This window comes from Pseudoliparis swirei, chromosome 16, assembly GCF_029220125.1.
Source record: "Pseudoliparis swirei isolate HS2019 ecotype Mariana Trench chromosome 16, NWPU_hadal_v1, whole genome shotgun sequence".
Taxonomy (NCBI): Eukaryota; Metazoa; Chordata; class Actinopteri; order Perciformes; family Liparidae; genus Pseudoliparis; species Pseudoliparis swirei.
This window is the reverse complement of record NC_079403.1, coordinates 8,187,340-8,209,420: the sequence shown is the minus strand read 5'-3', so window position 1 is coordinate 8,209,420 and position 22,081 is coordinate 8,187,340. Positions and strand designations below refer to the sequence as shown.

The 22,081-nt window shown below is 43.3% G+C and overlaps 2 protein-coding genes across 2 annotated transcripts in view; one reads left to right on the top strand and one right to left on the bottom strand.

Annotated features, from left to right (window-relative positions):
- The window catches only part of si:ch73-174h16.4 (leucine-rich repeat-containing protein 14), a 157,920-nt gene that overhangs the window by 56,230 nt on the left and 79,609 nt on the right, over positions 1-22,081 (bottom strand). The gene's annotated exons all lie outside the window — the stretch shown is intronic.
- The window catches only part of malrd1 (MAM and LDL receptor class A domain containing 1), a 47,128-nt gene that overhangs the window by 20,293 nt on the left and 4,754 nt on the right, over positions 1-22,081 (top strand). Inside the window, exons 19-28 of the mRNA XM_056434685.1 lie at positions 4,238-4,483; positions 5,661-5,818; positions 12,203-12,383; positions 14,447-14,575; positions 14,703-14,855; positions 17,399-17,556; positions 19,285-19,486; positions 19,993-20,271; positions 20,980-21,105; positions 21,978-22,044. Of these exons, the coding sequence (XP_056290660.1) occupies positions 4,238-4,483; positions 5,661-5,818; positions 12,203-12,383; positions 14,447-14,575; positions 14,703-14,855; positions 17,399-17,556; positions 19,285-19,486; positions 19,993-20,271; positions 20,980-21,105; positions 21,978-22,044 (1,699 nt within the window). The remainder of the gene's footprint in view (positions 1-4,237; positions 4,484-5,660; positions 5,819-12,202; positions 12,384-14,446; positions 14,576-14,702; positions 14,856-17,398; positions 17,557-19,284; positions 19,487-19,992; positions 20,272-20,979; positions 21,106-21,977; positions 22,045-22,081) is intronic.

Below are 22,081 nucleotides of genomic sequence, written 5' to 3'. Positions count from 1 at the left end.
CTGCTGACGTACAAGAACCGTCTCTTCATTTGGAAGAAGAGAATTGTCAGTTTCAGAAATTCATGCAATTTCTTTTTTATAAAGAAAGCAAAATAAAATTCAGCTCGTCTCCAAAGTCATGACCAAAACATGTGTTGGACCTCCTGGACATTTAGGACGTTTATGACATCAACACAAAACACTCTGAGACATCCACTTGACTCCTGAGGTCCCGTTTGTCACCATCTGTCTCAGCACTGACTTTAGGGAAGCAGTTCCTTTGTCTCAGACCTGGTAACTATTCATCCATGACTAGTTTGTCTGTATCCTTTACATTCTTGACGAGGAAACCTTTCAAGAGGCGAGAGAAATGAAGAGCTGATTTATTACCATTGTTACTGCGGCTATAATTGGCCTATTCATTTTATTGCCTTTCTTTTGTATCGGATGTCGAGGAGAATAGATAGTTTCTGGATCGTCTGCACTCAGAAACCTCTGCAGGAGTCTCCTCGTCTCGTGAGACGAGCTGGAGAAGGTTTCTTTCCAGCAGCAGAAGTGTGATGCATTTCATTCAGTATACAGCGGTCTCTTTCTCTTCCACGTTTCTCTGTCTCGTTGCCTTCGTCAGTGCCGGTGCTTCCAGCTTATTAATCCGTCACTATAAAACTCTGAAGCAGTGCGCCTTCGCTGAGATTAGACGCAGGTCTGCGTGCTAATGAGGCTTTCATGTTAATGCTGTTCATTATCTTTCCATCCTGCTCTGCTTGACGCCTCCACCGTGACTCTGGGGGATCTGAAAGATGCTCAAATGATCTTTCTGTCGATATCGCTATCCGATGTTGCTGTTATATTGAATTCACCTCCCGTCGTACAGAAGGGGAGGTGATATATAGTCGTGTGTGTGTAGCTTTAGTAAAGGGGCTGGGAATACCTGTCGTAAAGATTTCATAGAATAACAAGGTTGAGGAATTGAAAGGGATGCGAGTCTGTGTGAGAAGTATTCCTTGAAGGTCGAAGCGGGGAGCAACGCCGCTGCCCTGACAGTGAACGCCTCCTCAGCTGCAGAGAGCGTACGGCACGGAGGAGACCAAAGACGGCAGGAAACACAGGGGCGTGTCTTCCACTACTTGAGTCTATAATACTGTCAGTTATTATATGATGGTGAGACGCATAGCATCGTGTGTTGTTGTTTTCTGTATGTCTGGGAATTCTATCTTGCCTTTGAATCAAATTTGTAAAATACCTGCACATCATTTTAACAACAACGCGCGCTGTGCTAATCAGAGACTACGATGTATGTTTACCAACTGCGTGAAAAAAAAAAAACGATTAAATAACGTGAGCAAATTAGAAAAAACTGGCCAGCAGCAGAAATCTCTGCACCATGAAAGTGATGAGACGGTATTCACTTTGACTCTGAGAGAAATGGAGAGATGTCCCTGGCGATGGTCATTCATGAAGGCTTCGTTGGCAGGCTCTTCTCCCTCGTGTCATTTTGCACGTGGTTCTTCCTGTAAATGTCCCGTCATGTCTGGAAAAAGGCCTCGGGAACATTTACTGTCCACAGACCCCTCCACTCGGTGGCCTCTTTATTGGATACGGCTGTTAAATCCAATGAAGTCCAACACAACGGCCCTGTCAGAAAATCTACCTTTACGAGCTCTTAATGTTCAGCTGATGATGAGGAGACTAATGTTTATTAGTGAGGTGGAAGATATTCTACATAACTACGTTAAATTTAGGGGTGTTTCTAGTTTGCTGTCCTCTCTGCTTACATACACAAGGCGGGCAAAATATTAGAAACACCTCATAGGTTTAATAAAGCAACGCCACAAACTACGGCGTCGATGCTGAACCATGTGATCGGGAAGCCAGCAATCACTTGGACGAGTAACTAGACTGGTTCTCTCCATCCTCCTCTTATCAGATATATATCAAAGCTTTATTTCATCTTCAATATGACATCTTTTAGTCACTAGAGGTATCAGAGCAATGTGGGTTTGATGCTGCCACTGTAATCTGTGTTTCATGAAGCAGGACAAAGAAAGGCAGGGACCGGTCACATGATGAAGCTTCAGTTTGATTTACACCTCATTAAAAGAAAACAAAGAAATAGAAGTACAACATATGGATTGTCTGGCACCTTTCGGTGACCCGATTGGAAAACATGGTTCACTTCATCTCTCAGACCTTTAATTCCAGAAGTAAGAATTGCTTAAAAAGTTGATCAATTCAACCTCCTTGCACTAGGGGGCAGTGGGTCAACCGATGTACTGTATATGAGGACAGGGGGTCCCTTCACACGCAGAGCCACCGAGTTATCCATGAAACAAGATACGTGCTGGAGTTAGTGTTGACAAATGAGGACATTCAGATGGAGGAACTGCATATCTCAAGAGATTTAGTCGGTTGTGGCGGATTATTAGCTTCAACCTTTCACGTTTCTTTAACTGAATCCCCAGCATGCTGCACGTCAGGCGGCGAGGCAGCGAGGCTCCCCAGTCGGTCCTCTGCATCTGAAGAAGAACAAAGAATTAGGAGGGACTTATACCCCTTTCTCTCCTTTACTTACAGGGACCCCCCCCTCTTCATCACGCCTCAGCTCCCTTTCTAACACTCCCCAAAAGAGGCGGATTACAGCCTCATGCAGCACTCCCTATGATACAATGATTGGTCCCCCCCCCCCCCTCCTCTTGTCTTCTTAAGCTTCTTAAAGAGACAATGCTATCTTTGGGGATGCTATTATCCCAATACAACATCAACATTTCGAGAAAGATGGCAAACAGAGCAAGGCGAAGCTACATCCCTCTACTATTCTTGCATGATGTTATTGTTTGTTTGTTTTCTCCGGCCAGGCTCCGGCAGTGACAACTTATCGTCTCTTCGACTTCTCCCACATGGGAGGGGAGCAGTGTTGCCAGGTCAGTTTTTTTTCGCGAATGAATTGGTTTTTGAAGTTGAATTTTTTGTGTCTCTGGTCGGGTAGACCTATTTTGCATGCAAATGAAGATCCGTGCACGCTTACGCTGACATCACACAGGTGAGCACACCACACTCACTACCACCCCTGTCGACAGCACTCGCCGTGGGTCATGTAGCTAGGGCACATGGTTAGCAGCGGTACTGGATGGGGACTAAAAAAGCAGTGTATGGTTTGGCACGGGCATATTTTGAGTTCTGATATTGGGCTGGTTTTATTTTTGGCTGGGGTGGTGGCTCACACCCTGGCTGGCACCCTGGGAGAGGGGGGGGGGAGGAGGGAGGAGGAAGCAAGGATCTAAGTCGAAAGTTAAGTTCCCAAAGTCAGTTCTAATCGAACCACGAATATTCAAAACGGATCGGATCGATTTTATCCAGGGGTGTAATCGGATCGTGGTCGATCGTAGTCGTTGACGCAAGTCGAGTGTACATAAAATGAAAACGGATTTCAGTCCATTCAAATTTCATATTCAGTTATGCAAAATAATTAAACATGACAGCGATGCTGCCCCCTTGGTTGGCTTTTGTGTTCTTGAAGCTATTAATAGATCAGTCATGCTGTTAAGTTTGGTGAAGCACACAGTAGATAGAAGAAGAAAAGACACTGTTCACATTTTCTTTTATTGCACTATTCGATTTGTAAAAGTATAATTAAACATTCCAGGGAACTATTCTGATATGATTCTTGTCAAAACTTAAATCAGAAGCATAATTATGAAGCTACATCCAGCACATGGTTAGCTCATTTTAGCATAAAGGCTGGAAACAGTTTGGGTGGCTCTGTCAAAAAAAAGTAACAATGTTATGTCTTGTTTGTTTAATATGTACAAAAAACAAAGTGTAAGGGTAACAACTTGCAGGTCTACAGGGCATTTTTTGCCAGACTGTTTCTGAGCCGCAGTAACTTCCTGCAATTGTTTCTATTTGTTGTACAGATTAAACTTTAAAGGTGATGGTTGTTACATGTTACCTCTAAACGGAGCCCTCAGCTTCACCTTGTTTTCAGCTAAGCAAACACGCCTGATATTTGCCGTACAGACATGTGAGTGTCATCAGTCCTTTCATCTAACTTACAGCAAGAAGATGAATAGAGGTACTTGTCGCCTCAGTCTTGACCTCCGACCTCTAATTCTCGCTCTGGACAATACAATGTTAATGCTCACGGACCGTGTCCTTGCACATTCCTTTACATACTGGAACATACACGGCTACAGACTGGCAGTGTTTGTCTCCTCACGTCAGTCTGATTGATTATTTCATGCGTGTGTCTCATCTGCAGGCGACTGTCCTTCAGGCTCCCTGCCTTGTGAAAACGGCCGGTGTTTCACTCCGGGGCAGAGCTGTGACTTCACAGATGACTGTGGCGATGGCACCGATGAGAAGGATTGTGGAACTTCCTGCTCCTTTGAGAACGGCCGCTGTGGCTGGCTGAGCTCCCCGGCCGATAACTTTGATTGGACGCTGGGGACCGGCTCTGTGAAAAGCATTCAGCCTCCGTATGACCACACGCTGATGGATGAAAGTGGTACGTGTTCACAATTTGCATACACACCAAAACCGTCGACTGGTGTAAAAGTTGTGAAGATCCTTGGTGCTCTAGCCTCCTCTCAGGATTTCCAACGTGTTATTGAAACGCACCTTCACTTCTGGGTGTTGTATAATCGGAGTTCATGGAACGGAGCAGGTTTTTAAATTCCTATTTGTTAAAGCTGAAATGCCGCAGCAGCTCCCCGTAATGATTAATTCATGACTAAATCAATGTACGGCAGGTGGGCCTTCAGGTGATTGATGCAGGGCGTCTAGGGCCGTAATTCCATCATACAGTGTGCCGGGTAAAAAGAGATATGCATGAATATATAAACACGTATGTGCATTTGCACACAGAGTTTTTGGAGGAGCTTCCTCCAATCGCCCTAAAGTTCATGGCGCTCTGATGATGCTGCGTGAGCGTGAACAGTGAGGCTGATATCAATGACATGTTATTCATAAAAGCAGAAACGCGCACGCCTCGTTTCCTGTGGATCGTGAGACGCCTCCTGATCGCAGGGCGGGAAATGGCGGACGAACAATAAAACTAGGGAGATAATTGATGCTGGAAAAAAATGCATGTCGTGATTAATATTAAATACGGGGTTTGATTTCATGAAGATCTGAAGGATATGAACTCTGCACTGTAATCTTGTGCGACGTTCATGTTCAGTCCTAAAAGTTATATTGGGATGGCACTTATTGTGGTGCTTTTGTGGTTCGACTGAGTTGAGGAAGTGTTGCTTCCTGTGTTCTTGTTGTTCTTGGTTTATACTCTAGGTTGAAATGCACTTATTGGAAGTCGCTTTGGATAAAAGCGTCTGCTAAATGACATGTAATGTAATGTTATATTGATAAAAAGCTGTCTGGAATCATTCGTGATGTAGAAAACAATCGCCACAGAGAAAGACACATGAAAGCACAGCTGCACTCTCTTTGTTCTTCTCCTTTCTTTTTGCTCTTGAGAAGCGTTAAAAGCTCAAAAAGCAGCGGGACATTACAAGATGTGCCGATCACTCTGCGACCCTCTGACTCCCTGACCACAATGTTCGCGGCTGTAGTTCGTCCCTGGCCGTGAGGGACGCTCATACGAGAGGGGCTATCGACTACCCTTCGCCTCGACTCCCTCGGCGCTTCCCTTCTCCTGCATCACTTCTCCTCTTCACTCTCTTTAGGTCATTTCTTCTATCTGGGAGCGACGCCGGTGGGCCTCAAAGGGGATAAGGCTCATATCAGGAGCTCTGCTTGGAAAGAGTCGAGCGCCATCTGCAAGCTCTCCTTCTGGTACTACATTTCCCACGTGGCCTCGGGTACGATCCGCCTGCTGATCAAGGTAAACCACCGGCAGACGAGTATTGCGACGCACTCGGGATTAGAAATGATGGATCTAACTGGCGTCAGTTCACTGCTGCTAATAGGATATGCTTTTGGTAAAAAGAGAGGTGCGGCTGTCAATTTTATCTGGTGGTAGGCTGAGGTGAGTCATTGAGGTCGTGGTCTCCCCTCTGGCCCAGAGCAGCCCCTTCCCCGCACCACCACCACCACCATCTGGGCACACACACACCAGCCCTGCCAGTTCTCAAGGCGTCTTGCTTTTTTGGCATTCAGCCTTCCAGTTTGTGTATGCATGGTTGACTTTTAGGGATTAGGGTTTCCGCGTGCAGCTTTACTGCCGCTGGAATTCTGCTGTGATTTACCGAGCCTCTCCAGCCTGTGGCCCGCGTCGTCTCAACTTCGTTTAACTTTGTTAGGTGCGACTCAAGGTCAAGGGGCAGGGCAGATTCATTTTTTGGGTGCAAAATGTGTCTCACATCTCCGCATATGCACAGCACAAGCACGATTCCTAGCGTGTCCTTGTGGGCGCTGCAGAAACCGTTTCTTCAAAACACGTCGGCGAATTATGTCAATTTGTGTCTTTTTTTTATGGCTCTTTCGGCACTTTAAATATGACTGCATTAAAATATCACAATTGTAAGCTTAGATGTGGTTGTTTTTTTCTGATTGAAGAGTGTGTCACTCATGATTAGCTCAAAGACCATCAGGAATCTGAGGAAAATAATTTAGGAAAGTATCTCATCAAACTGCCACCAAGTTGTTAGTTTTAAGGTTAATTGCAACCAACGGATTCAGAAGGAACTGAGAAGCAGTGACACTTTTAAAAAAAAAGGAGGATTTCCAGATTTCCCCATTGACTGTTGTCACCGTACAGTAAATTAAACCGATCAATGCCATGTCTCTCAAAAACTGCTTATACACTCAATCTAGCACCTGTGGATGTGCATATATTTATCGATGCGGTTTTGAATTCAATTATTCTCCATATAATTCTCCTCCTGCTACTGTATGATATTGATTGCACATTAAAGTCTGGTGCAGACAGGATACCACGAGCCTTAGATATTCAGTCAAGTCCACTGGCTGATTGATGATGTGTCTCCGGGAGAGACGGGGATGATGAACTGGACTACTTTACATGTCCTGCTTGTACACGTGTCAAATGTGGCCTTTTAAAAGGAGGTTATCTCTCCACGTGAAAATGAGGCGATGTTATCACTCACACACTGATAGAGAAGAGCGTGAGGTCAGAGGTCATCGTGTCTGATTTTACACATTGAGCGTGTTGAGTCTGATTTGTGTTCAGTGTGAGAGAGAGAACCAATATCTCAGTCGTCTCCCATGCGACATAAATCATATTAAGTGAATGTGTGACCGAGAAGGTTCAGAGACATTAGCATTTACAGATTATTGCTTTGTGCTATAATTTACAACATTCTAGCATTTTCATAGCCTCAGTGTTGCCTCGTGTCAAAACGGCTTCATAAAGGCAAACATGAACACACATTTGCACAGGCATGCCTGCGCACACACACACACACAGTGTCAATACAACATGAGTCATCATTTTAAAGGTTGATTGAAGAACATAGGCGGTTATGCTAATGACGCCGTTGACTTCAGTGGGCCGAGGCACACAGTAGGGGCGAGGAGATTATATTTACCTGGCAAGTGTTTCCCTCTGTGAAGTCTCACAGGGTTCAACAGTCCCGTCTATATTTATCTCACTACGCCTGTGAACCGCTTGAGTTGTTATCCATCGGTGAGTGGACTGGACACGGGAGGCAATTGTCAGGCAATTGTCCCCGACCCCATCTGGGTCGCCAGATTTAGGGTCTGCAGTGTGATAATGATGCTAGGCGATCCAGCTGGGAGTAGAGTGCATCTTCTGTTTCATGCTTTGGATTTTACTTTATTATCAGATGCAGGTAAAGGTGCCAGGGACTGACTTCCTTTGTGGGTTATTATCTAAATAAAAGAGAAAGCTTGATACCGAAAATGTCTGGGTTTTGGATATAATATTCGTGGAAACACTGGAATTCAGATGATGCTTTTTCGACAGGAGTGATAGTCCGAATACATTCTGTGATGATTGGATTTTCAAATGCCGGAGCATCGTACACACTGCTAAAGAATGTGGCTATATCCAGCACAGAACACCTCCTCCCCGTGTGATCCAAGTGTCAATCATCCTCAATGCATTATAATAATAAATAATAATAGATTATATTTATAATGCACTTTTTAATTTGCATGGGCAAAACTCAAAGTGCTACTAAGTAAAAATGGTTTAGATAAAACAGAATAAAAGCAGCGACGTCTATGTTCAAATCTAGTGAAAAGCTATTCTAAAGGTGTGTTTTAGGCCTTTTAAAACATCCACAGTCTGTGGTGTCCTCAGCTGGTTTGGGAGGTTTGCCTTTTCAGAGCGTAGGCTCCTCGTGGAATTATGTGGGGTGAAAGTTCTTTGATATATGAGGGCGCATTTCCATGAATGCACTGATAGGTGAAGAGGGTGATTTTGTAGTCAATCCTGAGTGAGACCGGGAGCCAATGCAATAATTTGAGTATGGGCGTGATGTGCTCATACTTCCGCACTCTCATCAGGATCCTAGCAGCACTGTTCTGGATGCAGCTTCTGGATGTTCTTGGCAGAAGTCCCAATCCTGGAGGAGACAAAGGCATGGACAAGCTTTTCATTATGGGTGAATTTGAGCCCCAAGCAGGCCTTTAAAGCATCTGTCAGCATCTGTTGTGGTGTTTGTGTGTTCGCCTCATTCAAAGACTCCAAATGTGCATATTTCACAAAATGTGAAGCTTTTCTCAAAAGATTATTTTGAGTTGAACATCTTTTAAAATAAAATGGAAATCTATTCTTTTCCAATTGTCATGCAAGGAATATCTTTCTTTCCTTTTCAGACATCGTGTATATTTCCCGAATCTTTTTTGGAAATTACTTTTAACGGCTGCTACATCGCCTGCCACTTTGTCGGTATCTCTGGTGAAGTGGGTTCAAATGTGGCCACCCGTTACGGTGAGCCAAACACCCACCTGTCAGCCAAAGGATGCCCCTACCCCGAAGTGAAATAGAGCATAACGGAGATAATCATTTCAGCCGGCTCTTGATTTGAAGCGTGGTTGTGGAGCAGCTATATCATATAAACAATATGTCTATATAATAGACCAGTGTTGTAACATCGCTTACCTAAGCAGAGATGGAGCACAACAAGTGGATGTACTATGAATCGAAGATGATCCGACCAGCGGCTCCATATTATGAAAAAAACATGAATACAAATTAGATTTGGCCTGAGTGAAACATTCAGTACATACTTAAGATATAGGAGATTTCAATGAAATATAAAAAGGCATTTTATTGTGATTGCATTTTTCTTTTCAGCCTCTTGACTGTCACCAGGGGGGGAAATAAAAGAAATGATGCAAATGTATATCCACTCTTCTCTTTGAGCAAACTGCATTTGTGGTTGCGCTGCCGGCGCAGGAAACGAACCTTCAAATTGATCGATTGAACGACTGAGTCGCCATGGAGACGTCAAGTGTGAGCGACACAAGCCAGTCGAGCTAAGGCGGATTTTTATGGATTGAGCTTTTATTTCATGACATAAATCTGGATAAATCTGGCTGTAATGCTGCCTAATAATCTACGCTCTGCACTCACAGTAACAAGATTACTTCAAGCCAGGGCTCCACTGGCGTAAAGCAGAGGAGACCGCCTGTGCATGCCTCACCCAAGGGTGCATTTTAATTGGCTTTCACACCGCAGAGTAGGATATGACATTGCTCGTCCTCTGGTCTCCTGTACATTAGACCAAGTCCATTTTTACTGCAGTCAAGACTCTGGCCACATCTGGACACTTACAGTTAGTTATCTCTGTCTTATATGGTTGTGTGTTAAGTTTACCTGCAATGTCCCAAAACGTTTGAGACTATTCATCGTGACCCTGTCCTCAAACTGAATTAATGATGTTCTGGACCAGCGATCATTCAGCAACCTTTAAAAAAAAAAAGAGACAAGGATGTGGTTATGAATAATGGCAGTTATACCAGTCTTTATTGGCCTTGTGAACCACAGGAAGATGCGGGTAGTTAAATCTAAACGGTCTCCTATTAAACACACCGTGGTTCAACCATGCAGCGCTTCTCTGTGTTGACCTGAAGATATGAAATCACCTCAAGCAAGAAACGCCATAAAACACGCACACAATGGATGTACTTCATTTGCAAGTCGAAATATGGACACTTGAATCTCGATTACCTCCTCTCCAGCCGGCAGGGTGCTTACGGAAGCGTGTCCTGCATCGGGCTTGCTTCATGTGAACACGTAAATGGTAAATGGACGATGTACTTCAACGTGTGTCGTGATTTTCTAGTCACAGCCGTTAACACAGCGATGGAGGTTGCTGCCACGCAAGGTTGAGATTCTCATCGTCGACTTGAAAACACCAAATCTCGTTGGTTCTCCTCTCGATACTTTGACCCAAGCCCGTCGGTTCCGACTGCAGACGTGGCCCTTTGAAAATGGGTAATTAGTATTTCATTAAATTAACAGTATGGGCACTATCGCTCTTAGCAAACGTCACCAGACCCGCGGTAACTGTTGTATTTGTCGGGGACTATTTCCAGTGTATGAACACACATTTACATTTGATAGGATTTGCCGCAGCCGTCACAGTTCGGCCATCACGCCCTTCTGAATGAGCTCGTCAGTTCCATCACTCTCACCTGCCCACTCTGCTGCACTCGCCTAATCAGCTCACTCGGTGCACCTGGTCGTCACGCCCACCTCGTTAGCTCCATCAGTCTCACCTGTCCACTCTGCTGCACCTACTCCCTCTGGTATTTAAGCCCCAGCTTCACTCACGCTCATTGCCAGCTCGCTCTCCGAGTTATTGCCAGACCCTCCAGCAATTACTCTCGCGCTGCGCTCCCGTTGCTGACCCTTCCCGTTTAGACCTCCCCTCCGTCTCTGTGCCGGAACGCTGCCATAGCCTTCTCTGCCGCCTCAGCTCCCGCCTGTTCCTGTCTGATATTTCCCCAGAAGCAGATCCAGAGACTGTTTGAATTAACTTTATTCTAAGCAGATTCAACGAAATACAAACTATTCTGGAATACTGTTGTACTACATCTGGGTCCTTAACCCTCCCCCTCCCTCCTCCTCCTCCTCCCAACCATTACAGCAGCATGATCATTTATGTCTGATCATCTCGGAATAAACGGCAGTGCTCGCGTTCATGGTAATGCAGGAACTTGTCATCCAGTGCAACAGGTGTGGCTCATTGTTGTGTTTTCATAGTATTTAAACAGTATTTTTTTTGTGGATGAGAAAAAATATATTCCTTAATGCTTTTGTTTATCTTTGTGCTTCGCTTCATGCTTTTGATCTAATTGCTGCCAATGCGGCAGAGAGGAATATATCTTTCTTCTCCTTTAATTTGTCTGTAAAAAGCAGTCTCTTTTACTGACAAGTAATGGAAGGTCTTAATTAGTACCTACAAAATTAGTGCCCTGAAATTTTGTCCATTTAGTTTTCAGCCTTTGTTGTTATGCCAATTAGACTCGTCGCTGAAAGGTTGTAAGGGGATAAAGAGATGTCTCATGTCACTTTGTGGTCGCCTCAAACAGGTGTGAACAATCTTAAAGCAAATGACAGTCATTAATTTAATTTGATAGCCCACATTTTTTACATGTAGTTTTGAAATCAATTAAATGCTGTCTAGTTTAGACAGTCGTCTCAAAAATAAGCCGGTTGAGTTCAGTGATATGAAAGCCTGGCTGTTCATTGCCCTCTTATTCTTGTGTCATAACAGTGTATCTGGGACATGACTTTGTAAATGTCTCATTCATGCTCCTGACGCCACTTTAAAAACGCAGGTGAGGTACTGGGCCCACAACAAAAACATCCGCTAAATCCCTTTCAAAGTCACATTCGTTGTTTCAAAGCTGTATTCGTCCTTATTCAGTGTCTGGTGTGTTCCATGGGAAAAGACAGAACTTACAGAGAAGAGAAGTACACATTGGCCTGCCTCTTAATATTTTTCATATGTGGCATGACTTTAACTGCGGCTGAGCAGGGTTTCATTCCGAGGAGCCGGTCTCAAGGCAGCAGGAACCTTTTCCTACAATACTATGCTAATGACACTTTAATGACTCCTCTCGGACGTATTCACTGTTTCTCAGCAATCGTCTCAAGAGTTGATTTAAACTCGTATTATCTTCACTCTTGGCAAAGATGCTTAGTTTGACGTCTGTGTTCCCGATAGTCGACACCGCCGTCGGCTCTATGAAATGATTGCAGTTGATGTGACGTAACCCACTGGCCACCACATGATCGTCCTTTTGTCGACGCCGCTCTCCTCCACAGACGGAGAGCAGTTTGTGGGAGGCGTGGAGCAAGACGGGGCATCAGGGGAATAAATGGAACCGAGCGGAGATCCCTCTGAGGAAGCTGAGGAACTTTCACTTGATATTCGAGGGGATCCGCTCGATTGACTTGAGCGGAGGAGCCGCCCTCGATGACCTGGAGTTCAAAGACTGTGCACCAAGTAGGTGATCCGGACAGCACACACCTTTCGGAAACAATTGTTGCCTTCTTCACAGAACCAAAGTTAACTATAATCATTTTAATGTATAATTTACTGTACACGAGTAGGCTAGTTTGGTGATCCCTTGCTCATTTAAAGGATTTTTTCGACAATACAAAAATGTTGCTCATAGGCTACCAAGAGTTGGGTGAGAGAATCAATAGTGTGCGTGTGTGTGTGTACACACACACTGTTAAACGTGCACAAGTGGGCATAGGAGATGTCTCTTAACTTCATTATCCTAAAATGGAGCACTGAATTGGAAAGTTTGTGGAAAGCCAGACATTTCTCCACCTGGCAAAGAGTCTGGTATTCAGCAAACCTCTGTAGCAAACCTCTGTTGCTAACCTCTATCCAGTATATTGAGGTCTCTTTGTGCAGGACGCATGTAACTCCTTGCTTCTTTTATTTAAATGTAATTGGTATTTATTGTCAGTCAGATTTGTATAGGCTACCAGTCCAAGTGACTTTGTTGTAAACACGTGAATATCTTTGAACGTGTCTTTGAAGATTGCTGAACTACCTGTGAATTGCAACTGCAATAATTGAAGTCTAATTGTTTTGAAAATCCAAATCCACGGTTGTATTACCTGAATAAGTAGCAATAACAAAGTGGTCTAGAAAATCTGAATTTCTCTCCTGATTATTAGGCAATGTTACATAATTTGGACGAGATGACTTTCTCTCTTTCATCGAAGCAAAGAAGATAAAACTATCCTGTGAAATAATTTCATGATATTTCAAAGTGATAGTTTGACGTGTGAAATTGATTCTGCCGCTGGCTCAACGGAGAGCGAGAAGGAAAGAGTTAGTGGGAGATATTTTTGGGGGGGATGACATTCGCTGTCAAACACTGTTTGATGTTTATGTCTGAGACAGATGTTGAACATTCAACAGTACCTTGCACAAAGCCGGACACAATGTGGTATGTTTTCTGGCTCTGCCAAAGCCGACACACAAATATGAACACACTTCCACACACAGAGACATACACACTGAGCTGCAGACAATCTGAGACATCGATCAACATGGGCTGAGAATACAAAACTCCCTGTCCCAAACTAAAAAACTTTACCGCTGGATACAAATAAACACTTACAGCCACGAACATCTGGCTTTAGTTTTTAGTGTGAAGGTTGAAATAGGCATTATGGAAATGGCTGTGCAGTATCACAGGTATTTATCTGCTCCGATCGGCTGGGATGTAATCATGTCCCCCGGGTGGACGCGCTCATTTCCCCCCTTTTCCGACGTTGAAGAGACGATATGATGCATGTAATCAGCAGGGATTTGGAAAATGATCATATTTGAACATTCAAAGCTACCAGCCTCTAGGCAGACAACATTTACAAAGTACATCTGTGTCTTAGTGTCCCGACTCTGGTTTGAAAGAGAGACTGAGTAAGTAACTGATATAAAAATGAAGTCACCACAGTGCCAGTTCCGCTATTATTTTTTTTGCTGCAGGTTTGTGACAATAAACGAAAGGCCTACTGGTCTACAGGCAGTGGTGAAAGAATATATCGCCTGTAACAGCTTCCATCGACTTTAAATGCATGCGCAAATGGGTTTCCAGCTTATTCTATGAGGCTATTAACCACACTTAAACTCCTGCAATTAAGTTCAACTATTTTCTAATTTCATCATTTAATGTCGGTGTGTTTTGGATGTTTAAAACCTCTACAGACTGCAATGTCCTTATGTGTGTGTGTGCTCCACCTCATGATCTCTCCTCTCTGTTCTGTCTCTAACAAGGCGAAGCTGGAGGAGGCTTCGGTTCCCCTGACAGGCCTTTGTCTGCTTTGTTTCGTGTCTGTGCAGAGAACACAAAGTGTTAATAAGACACGGTTGTTCGTCGTAGTATTTCCCTCTATTGCTGGATTTGATTGATCCGAGGGGAGATAGTTTCCTGCCTATCGGTCCGAAAAAAAAGATCCTAATAAAATGACCTGATGTAGAATATAAACATGAATGATAATTGTTTGTGCCTCTAAACTGTTCCTTTGGCCTGCGTGTGTCTTTAGACGTGGTGGAGCCTCACAGTTGCCCCGCAGTCACAGACTTTGTGTGTCGCAGTGGCCACTGCATTGAGTCCCGCCTGGTGTGCGACAACAAGGCCGACTGTGCTGACGAATCCGATGAGATGGACTGCGGTGAGTAGAAAATGGGAAATGTTTAAAAATAATAATAATTACAGTCGGAGTGAATCTTTATCGTAGAGTAGAAACAACAACCTCCCTCTCTCTCTCTCTCTCTCCCTCTCTCTCATGGAGGACATAGTCGACTTGCCAGGCGCTTGTAATTTCAACATGGATGAAAATCAGTGGGAAGACACCTGCCAGTTCTCTCAGGACGCCGATGATGACTTTGATTGGCGGATCGGTTATCGCAGTGAGACACCAGGAGCTGGGCCTCAGGCCGACCACAGTCCTGGTCAGTACCCGCTCCGCTGCCACCCCTGTCTCTGAGACAGACAACGAGTTTAAAAGATAAACCAAACGACAGAATACGTTGTTCGTCCAGCTATAATTTAACATGCATCATAAGATCTGATGCTATGTTATGTCACAAACATAACTTGGGAAACGTGAGGTAAACTCTGTGGTTTGCATTAAAATGACTATTTTGTGAATGTTTCGGAAGCCCCTGTCTTCTATAGAATATTAACCCTGTGGTTCAGGTCAGGGAATGAACTGCGGACATCGTTAAAGGAAACAAAAGAAACAAACTACGCACTTCTCTATCAAAGTCCATTGTTGACCCAAACTCGTGGATTTGTGTCTTTACGATAATGACAACGAACCTCCCTTTCTATTTTGAGGTCATCATTCCTGCAGCTACTATTGCGCTTTGTCACTTAAACCTAAACATATGACGCTTTGGGGATTTGACAACTTATGAAGTTGTTTTTCTTAGGATTATACTTTATATCTGACATATTTCCAACACAAATACTTCATGAGAACTTTTTTTTTTTTACTAAAGTGTCAGGTTAGTGTACAGCGTATCAGCAAAAGATTCTCGTCTTATTAATATCGGCTTTTTCCACTCAGAGCAGCTAAAGTTACTCATGGTTGTGTTTGGGCGCACTCGGCTGATGTTGATAAACTTGGTTAAATATAAAAAATAGTCAAAAGTGAAATGAGGCAAAAGACACAACTTGTTTATTACTTTATTAAACCTTCATTGACATTACCATCTTTCTTTGACCTTAACCAAAGTGCTTATGTTCCCTGAGTCTCCCATATTACATGTTTCTCCCTTCAGGTTTTAACTACAAGTGGCAGCTTTAGAAAAGAGTTTGCCTCACATGTTTGAGCTGTTCTAACCTTTGACCTTCTTCATCACGGCAGAACGAGCACTTGCCAACACACGGCTATAAATTCCCACTGAGGATGCTGTAAACTCACTGCATGCGTTCGCTTTCCGTCTTGTTTTTTAGTGGAAGATTTCTAATGCTGTCAAAAAAAAAAACATTTTGCAAAATTGAGAATAATCGAGTCTTTCCTCTTTCCATCCATGTGTTCAGCTCTCGGTGCAGCGCCTTTGTAATTACAGCCTGACAGCTGGGAAATAGGAGCCTCCGACAGGAATGTGAAAGCAGGGTTAATAATACATCCTGATCAATGAACGTCGAGCTGAGCTTAACAGTATTAGACTTACTGTGTATCTTGTGTACAGCGATGCTGCTCTTTCAAAACATGTTTTTTTTGACTAATTAAAGATTTATCTGAGAGTTTGAACCACCTCAACAGCGTTACGGTTACACTCACCGACACGACGCCGCAATGTAAACTTCACTTTCATGTGACTTTGAAATTTGCATTGATTAATTACTGTTTTGCATCTTGGCTATCGGTTTTTCTTTTTCTTTGTTTATGCTGCTAGTATATAGGGCTTGTCAGAATGATGTTGCGAGGGTGACCTTGATAAGGAGAAGATATCGGCATGAAAATAATGAAAAATCTTATTACAGTTTTGGCAGGAGTTCATTTGAGGGGCAACCGTTCGCTTGACTTCACGGAGAGAGAATGTAAAATAGTAAAATACAACAATAAATGCAGGAGTCACCTGAATCCATCATCCGTAAGATGAATGGCTCGGGATGAACAAATATCCACTCGCGATTATCTTTGATTGATATTGCGATGTGGCTTGTGATATATAATATTGTTAAGGCTCAGCTTGTAGGGGAAGCAAATATAAACCCAGATAGAAATGTTAAAATAATGCAATACAATAACAAGAAGCTTAGTTTTGATCATTGTTGTTTCAGTGTACTGGCAGGAGTATTGCGTATCTAAGTCACCATTCCTGTTTTTTAACTATCAACTGTTAACTATGAATAAACGGATCCTACACTGGAGCTCTAAGGCCTCCTTGTAGTGGGCGTCCACACCCACTTCTGATTGGCCAAGTTGAGTTTATTGAGCTGAGATTAATCTGGAGAGCTGGGCTCTCTAAAGTGAATTTATGACCTCACTGCAGGGTGGATCGATAAGGCCATCTGTAACACACATACGCTCATGAGAGCGCCGAACGGTGAGCCTAGGCGCTCATGACTCTGCAGACATCACTTAGCTGCACTTTCAGATGATGTTAACATCTGAATGACGAGAATCGCGCGTACAAAACATGTATTGGCTTCGTGAATGCACAGTTTGGGGTTAAAAAAAAATTTTTTTATCAAGTGTTGTGAGTGGGAGCAGAGTTCTCTGTGCTGTGATGGTCTTAAATCCCCTTAACTCCCACCTTGTTCTGGCCTCAGTCTCACGATGCCTCATCTGCAAAGCCTACAGCCGAGCTGGAGAAGCACTGTGAAGCTTATGGCTGCAGGCGACAACATTTGCTACGAATGAACATTATCGGATTTGTTGCCTGCAGCTGGAGTTGAACGCTTGAATCTTTGCCATTCATCACACTGCGGTATTACTAACCTTCACAAATGTGATGTGTGTCTGTATTCATCTCCAAAGGTGGTACTGGGAGCTTCCTGTACATACTCTCAGCCACTCAGAGGGAGGGTGACGTTGCCACGGTGACAACCAGGAGTTCATTTCCAGCCGGTATCGGACGATGTCACCTGCGCTTCTGGTTCTACATGCACGGCTCAGACAGAATGGGAACGCTGAAGGTGAATTAATCACATTTCCATAAATTATCAAAATCCTTTGTGCTTGTTTATTTGTTTGTTTCAAGTTTCTAGCTTCCAAACACGTTTTCCTCTTATTTTTTCTAAATGTCATTTGCAATAACGATCCGTCAGTCAACCTGAAGCCTTAATTTGGTTTAGATAGAGATGTCGTTTCCATTTTACTGCACCTCTCACGACATCACGCTCTGCTTACTGTCAATCACCTGATACCCACAGGAGGAAAAGAACGTCTCCCTGACAGGAAATAATCCATCAAAGTGTCACCTCACCATCTTTTAGTGTCTATTGTAGGTGTTCGTTGTGTTTATTTCAGGACAAACAAAAAGCTAATCTTTAAGAATTTATAATTAGTTGGAATGCTTCAGCAGTCCAACTATTGTTTTTGTCTTCTTTAATAAACTTATTATTCTATTTATTCCGTACCTTTTTTGTCCCTCTTCTAGTTCTTCATATATTCAGCTATTTGAACCATTCAAATATTAAAAAATTCAGCTTCTTCAAGAATAGAGGGGAAAGGCAAATTCATTTAATGTTCACATAGCCTTCACCTATTACTGTATATTTTCAAATATTTTTAATTTTTTCAAATTTTCAAATGATTCATTTATTTATGGGAGGACAGGCTCCGCCCCCGTAACGGAAAACAGGCTCCGCCCCCGCCACGAAAGATAGGCTCCGCCCCGTAACAGAAAACAGGCTCCGCCCCCGTCACGAAAGACAGGCTCCGCCCCCGTCACAAAAAACTGACTGCTTATCTTTTCCAGTTATACATTTCCACCCAATATGTTTGTGCTTCAACATTTTCAGCAGGAAGTTTCCCTTTTTGATATGTTCAGATGTTTAAGCTATTTTCAGCCTATTTCAGCTGTTGGCAGCTTTTTCAGCTTTTTCAGCTTTTCAAAAAATGTCCAGACATGTTCAGCTATTTCCAGACATTTTCAGTTATTCATTTCATATTTCAGCTATTTTCAAACATTTTCAGCAATTTATTTTTTATTTTTCAGCTTCAAGCTTTCAGATGTTAGCATTCCAACGCATTTTCAGCAGGAAATGCATTTTCTAGTTGGGTATGATGTTCACTGAAAGAATGGCAAAAATGACATGACGGCAACTCGTACTCCAGATGTGCTATACCAGTAATAATAATGATCATTTCATACTATAAGATGCAGCTCAAAGTACTTTACAATTCAGGGAAAATAATCAAAATACAAAGTTCTAAAGAGATATAAGTAATACAAACAAGTTAAATGGTAAAAACCATAGAACAAGTATGATAAATATCTAATTAATATCAAACAATAATGTTAGGAAAATGTGGAATTCATGAATGCATTCGATCAGAGGTTTCTTGTCTTTGGGCCATAACAGAATAAAGCTGTTAACCATAGTTAATGTTTTCATTCTTGGTATTTTGATCACGCCAGAGCGAGACGACCTTAGGGAACAGTTTGAGTCACAATCGGAAAAGCAATCTGAGAAGTTTAAATGAACATTATGCTTTTCTTTCAGGTGCAGTGGTTAACACAAGTTGAATTAAAACCATGGAATATAAATTAAGTTAAAAATCTTTCAAATTCACTCGGTGGAATTAATCACAAATTATGTTTTTGTAAAGAAAATCCGTCTCGAGCTGAAAGTATCCAAAACTGTTTAAAATGAGAATCATTCAAACCACAACGCCCATGTTGGTCTGCGCCTCCCCAGGTCTACACGGTTGGACCCAGCGGCACCAGTCTGCTGATGTGGGCAACCACTGGAAACCACGGTAACCAGTGGACGTACGCAAATGTCATCCTGTCCAACCCACGACCTTTCAGAGTGACCTTCCAGGCGGAGGCGGGTGGAGACATGTGGACGGACATCGCCTTGGACGACATCTCCTACACGACAGAGTGTGTGGTCGAAGGTAGGCGATGTGTGCCTTTGCTCTCTCTTCGCTCCTCCTCTGCTTTCTCGTCCTTTTTGCACTCTTTTTCATGCAATCCCCACCGATTTTCACCTCCTCCCATCTCCTCCTGTGCTCTAACATCCGTGCTCCTCTGCTCCGTCAACATATACATTGGTTGGACCCTCGGGGGAAGTGGAGTGAGTAAATGGACCCTGTTGCCCTGTAAGTCCATATAAATCCACTGTGGAGACCGGCTCGGCGCTGAGGGATGGCACGGAGGGCAATGGGGGGGGAAAGCAATTACATTTATATTGTGTTGTTTCCATCACTGCCACTCAGACGTCTCCTTCACCCCTAGAACTTGACTTTCTAAAGAACATTAGCAGATATCTCTTTTCCCACCAAAGCATGCTGGCTGTGTGTACTCTGAAATCAATAAAAAAAAAGTTGTTTAGGCTCTCTGTGTGTGTGTGTGTGTGTGTGTATTGATGTGCATGTATCCTTCCTGTGATACGTCTCCTCAGGACTGGTGACTCCCCAGCCTCTGACCTGTGGTGTGGGCCAGCACCAGTGTCTGTACTCCTATCAGTGTATCCCGGAGAGTTGGAGGTGTGACGGAGAGCTGGACTGTGCCGACCGGTCCGATGAAGAGTTTTGTCCCACGATGGCACCCGGCACTCTTCCTCCTCAGGACCGCTGTCCTATTGGACATTTCCAGTGTCTGAACGACACCTGCCTCCCCTCCGTGCTGCGCTGTGACGGCGTCCCGGACTGCCCTGATGCAGAGGACGAGAACAGCTGCCGTACGGACATGTGTCTTTGTCTTGGTGTGCAGCGTGTGCACAAAGGAAATAAGAAAAGTACACTCTTTATCAGGGGAGGACATTGTTGCCCCCACTGACTGAAATCCAGGGGCATTTAAAAATAAATTGGGGGCACATATGTGAAATAACATTTAACCTTTGTTCAAAAATAATACATATAGTATTTAGGCTTACAGTGTATGAGCAATTGTCATAACAATTGAAATAATAAGACCATTAGGCAGTAGTCTACAGATTCAAAGTGTTTTGTTAATTTTTTTTTAAACAAACAGAAAACATAAATCAGACGATGATATTCAATGTTATTTTTATTTCTTTGTGGCTATTTATTATTACATTGTTTTAAACAACTATTAACAATTATAACTTATTTATTTTGTGTTTTTATAATTCAAAATTATATATATACATTTTTGTGTGTGTACCTACCTAAGTACAGGCAGTACAGAAAAAAACTAAACGCTATTAAATTATGGGGGCATTTGTTGCCCCTCACGGCGTGATATCAGGGGCAAAACTATTTTGCCCTCGTGTATTTCCGACGCTGCCCTTTATTAGTAAATCACATGGTCAGTTTTTAATAAACTCTTGTGGTTCCCTCTCGGTCATCTGTGAGCACCTCTCGAACTCCCCTCCACATATTCAACCAATATCCATATTTCTGCCTCTCTCCTTCTCTCCCACCAGCTCTGCTGCAGTGTGAGCTGGGAGAACTGGTGTGTGAAAGTTGGCCTGGTTGCATCCCACTTCACAAGCGCTGCGATGGCTCTGCAGACTGCCGGCCCTTTCACTCTGATGAATCTAGCTGCCATGGTAACGTGCTTTTACATACAGTACGTTTGTCTTTCGAGCTTTTAAATGCTCAGGCTTGTTTCACCTTTTTATTATACAGTTCATGTCGTTTACACTTCCACAGGAGGCCTCGTGTTTCAACCGTGTTCTTTTAATGCTTTGATGTGTCATTTTAGTTTAGATGTGTTCTTCTATCAGGGTAACTCGCTGTCTTTTGATTTAGCTATTTAATTTAATACACACCTTTCTTCTTTCTCCATATTATACACACAGGAGGTATCAGACGGTTTTTAACTGAAGTAAAGGTTTGTTCGTCTCATTTCCAGCCAGAGCGCTGACTCCCAGGACATTTCAAGGCTGGCTTCTTGGTTTTCAGAGCACACCTCAATGGTTGCTGCGAGCTGCCAAAATCCATTAAAACCTCTGTCTCCCTGGGTTTAAAGGAACAAGACCAAACTTCACATTTAGCCAGACCATAGCGACTTTATGGAGGTTCAACAGGACTCGAGGGCTTTAAACATGCCGATTATTGAACAACCCTGATAACCCTGACACAACCTGTGGAGGGAGGAATGGTCATTATCAGATGTACAAGATGGAAGAGAAAAAAAAGTATTTAAGTGGTCTGATGCTCTCTGCAGAAGTTAATGGATGATGCTCAGTGCTCCGTGTCCCCCGACAACATAATTCACTGATTTCATGTTCTGATACCAGAGCTGCAACACCCTTGAGTGCACGACGTCTGTTGCCTGTCAACGGAGGGAAATGGATGACAGCTCGTGGCAGAGAAAGAATGCAAAGAAAAACCTTTTGGGTTTTTTTTTTTTTTTGAGGGGTGTATTTTTGATAAGATATTTAGCGATGATGATCAGTTATTTATGTGTGATTTACAGAGTGTCCTCCGCTGTATTGCCTGGATCAGGGCGTGTGCCTTGTGGAGGATCACGGGCCTGTTTGCGTGTAAGTAGAACTCCACCCTCACACAATTAACACAGAA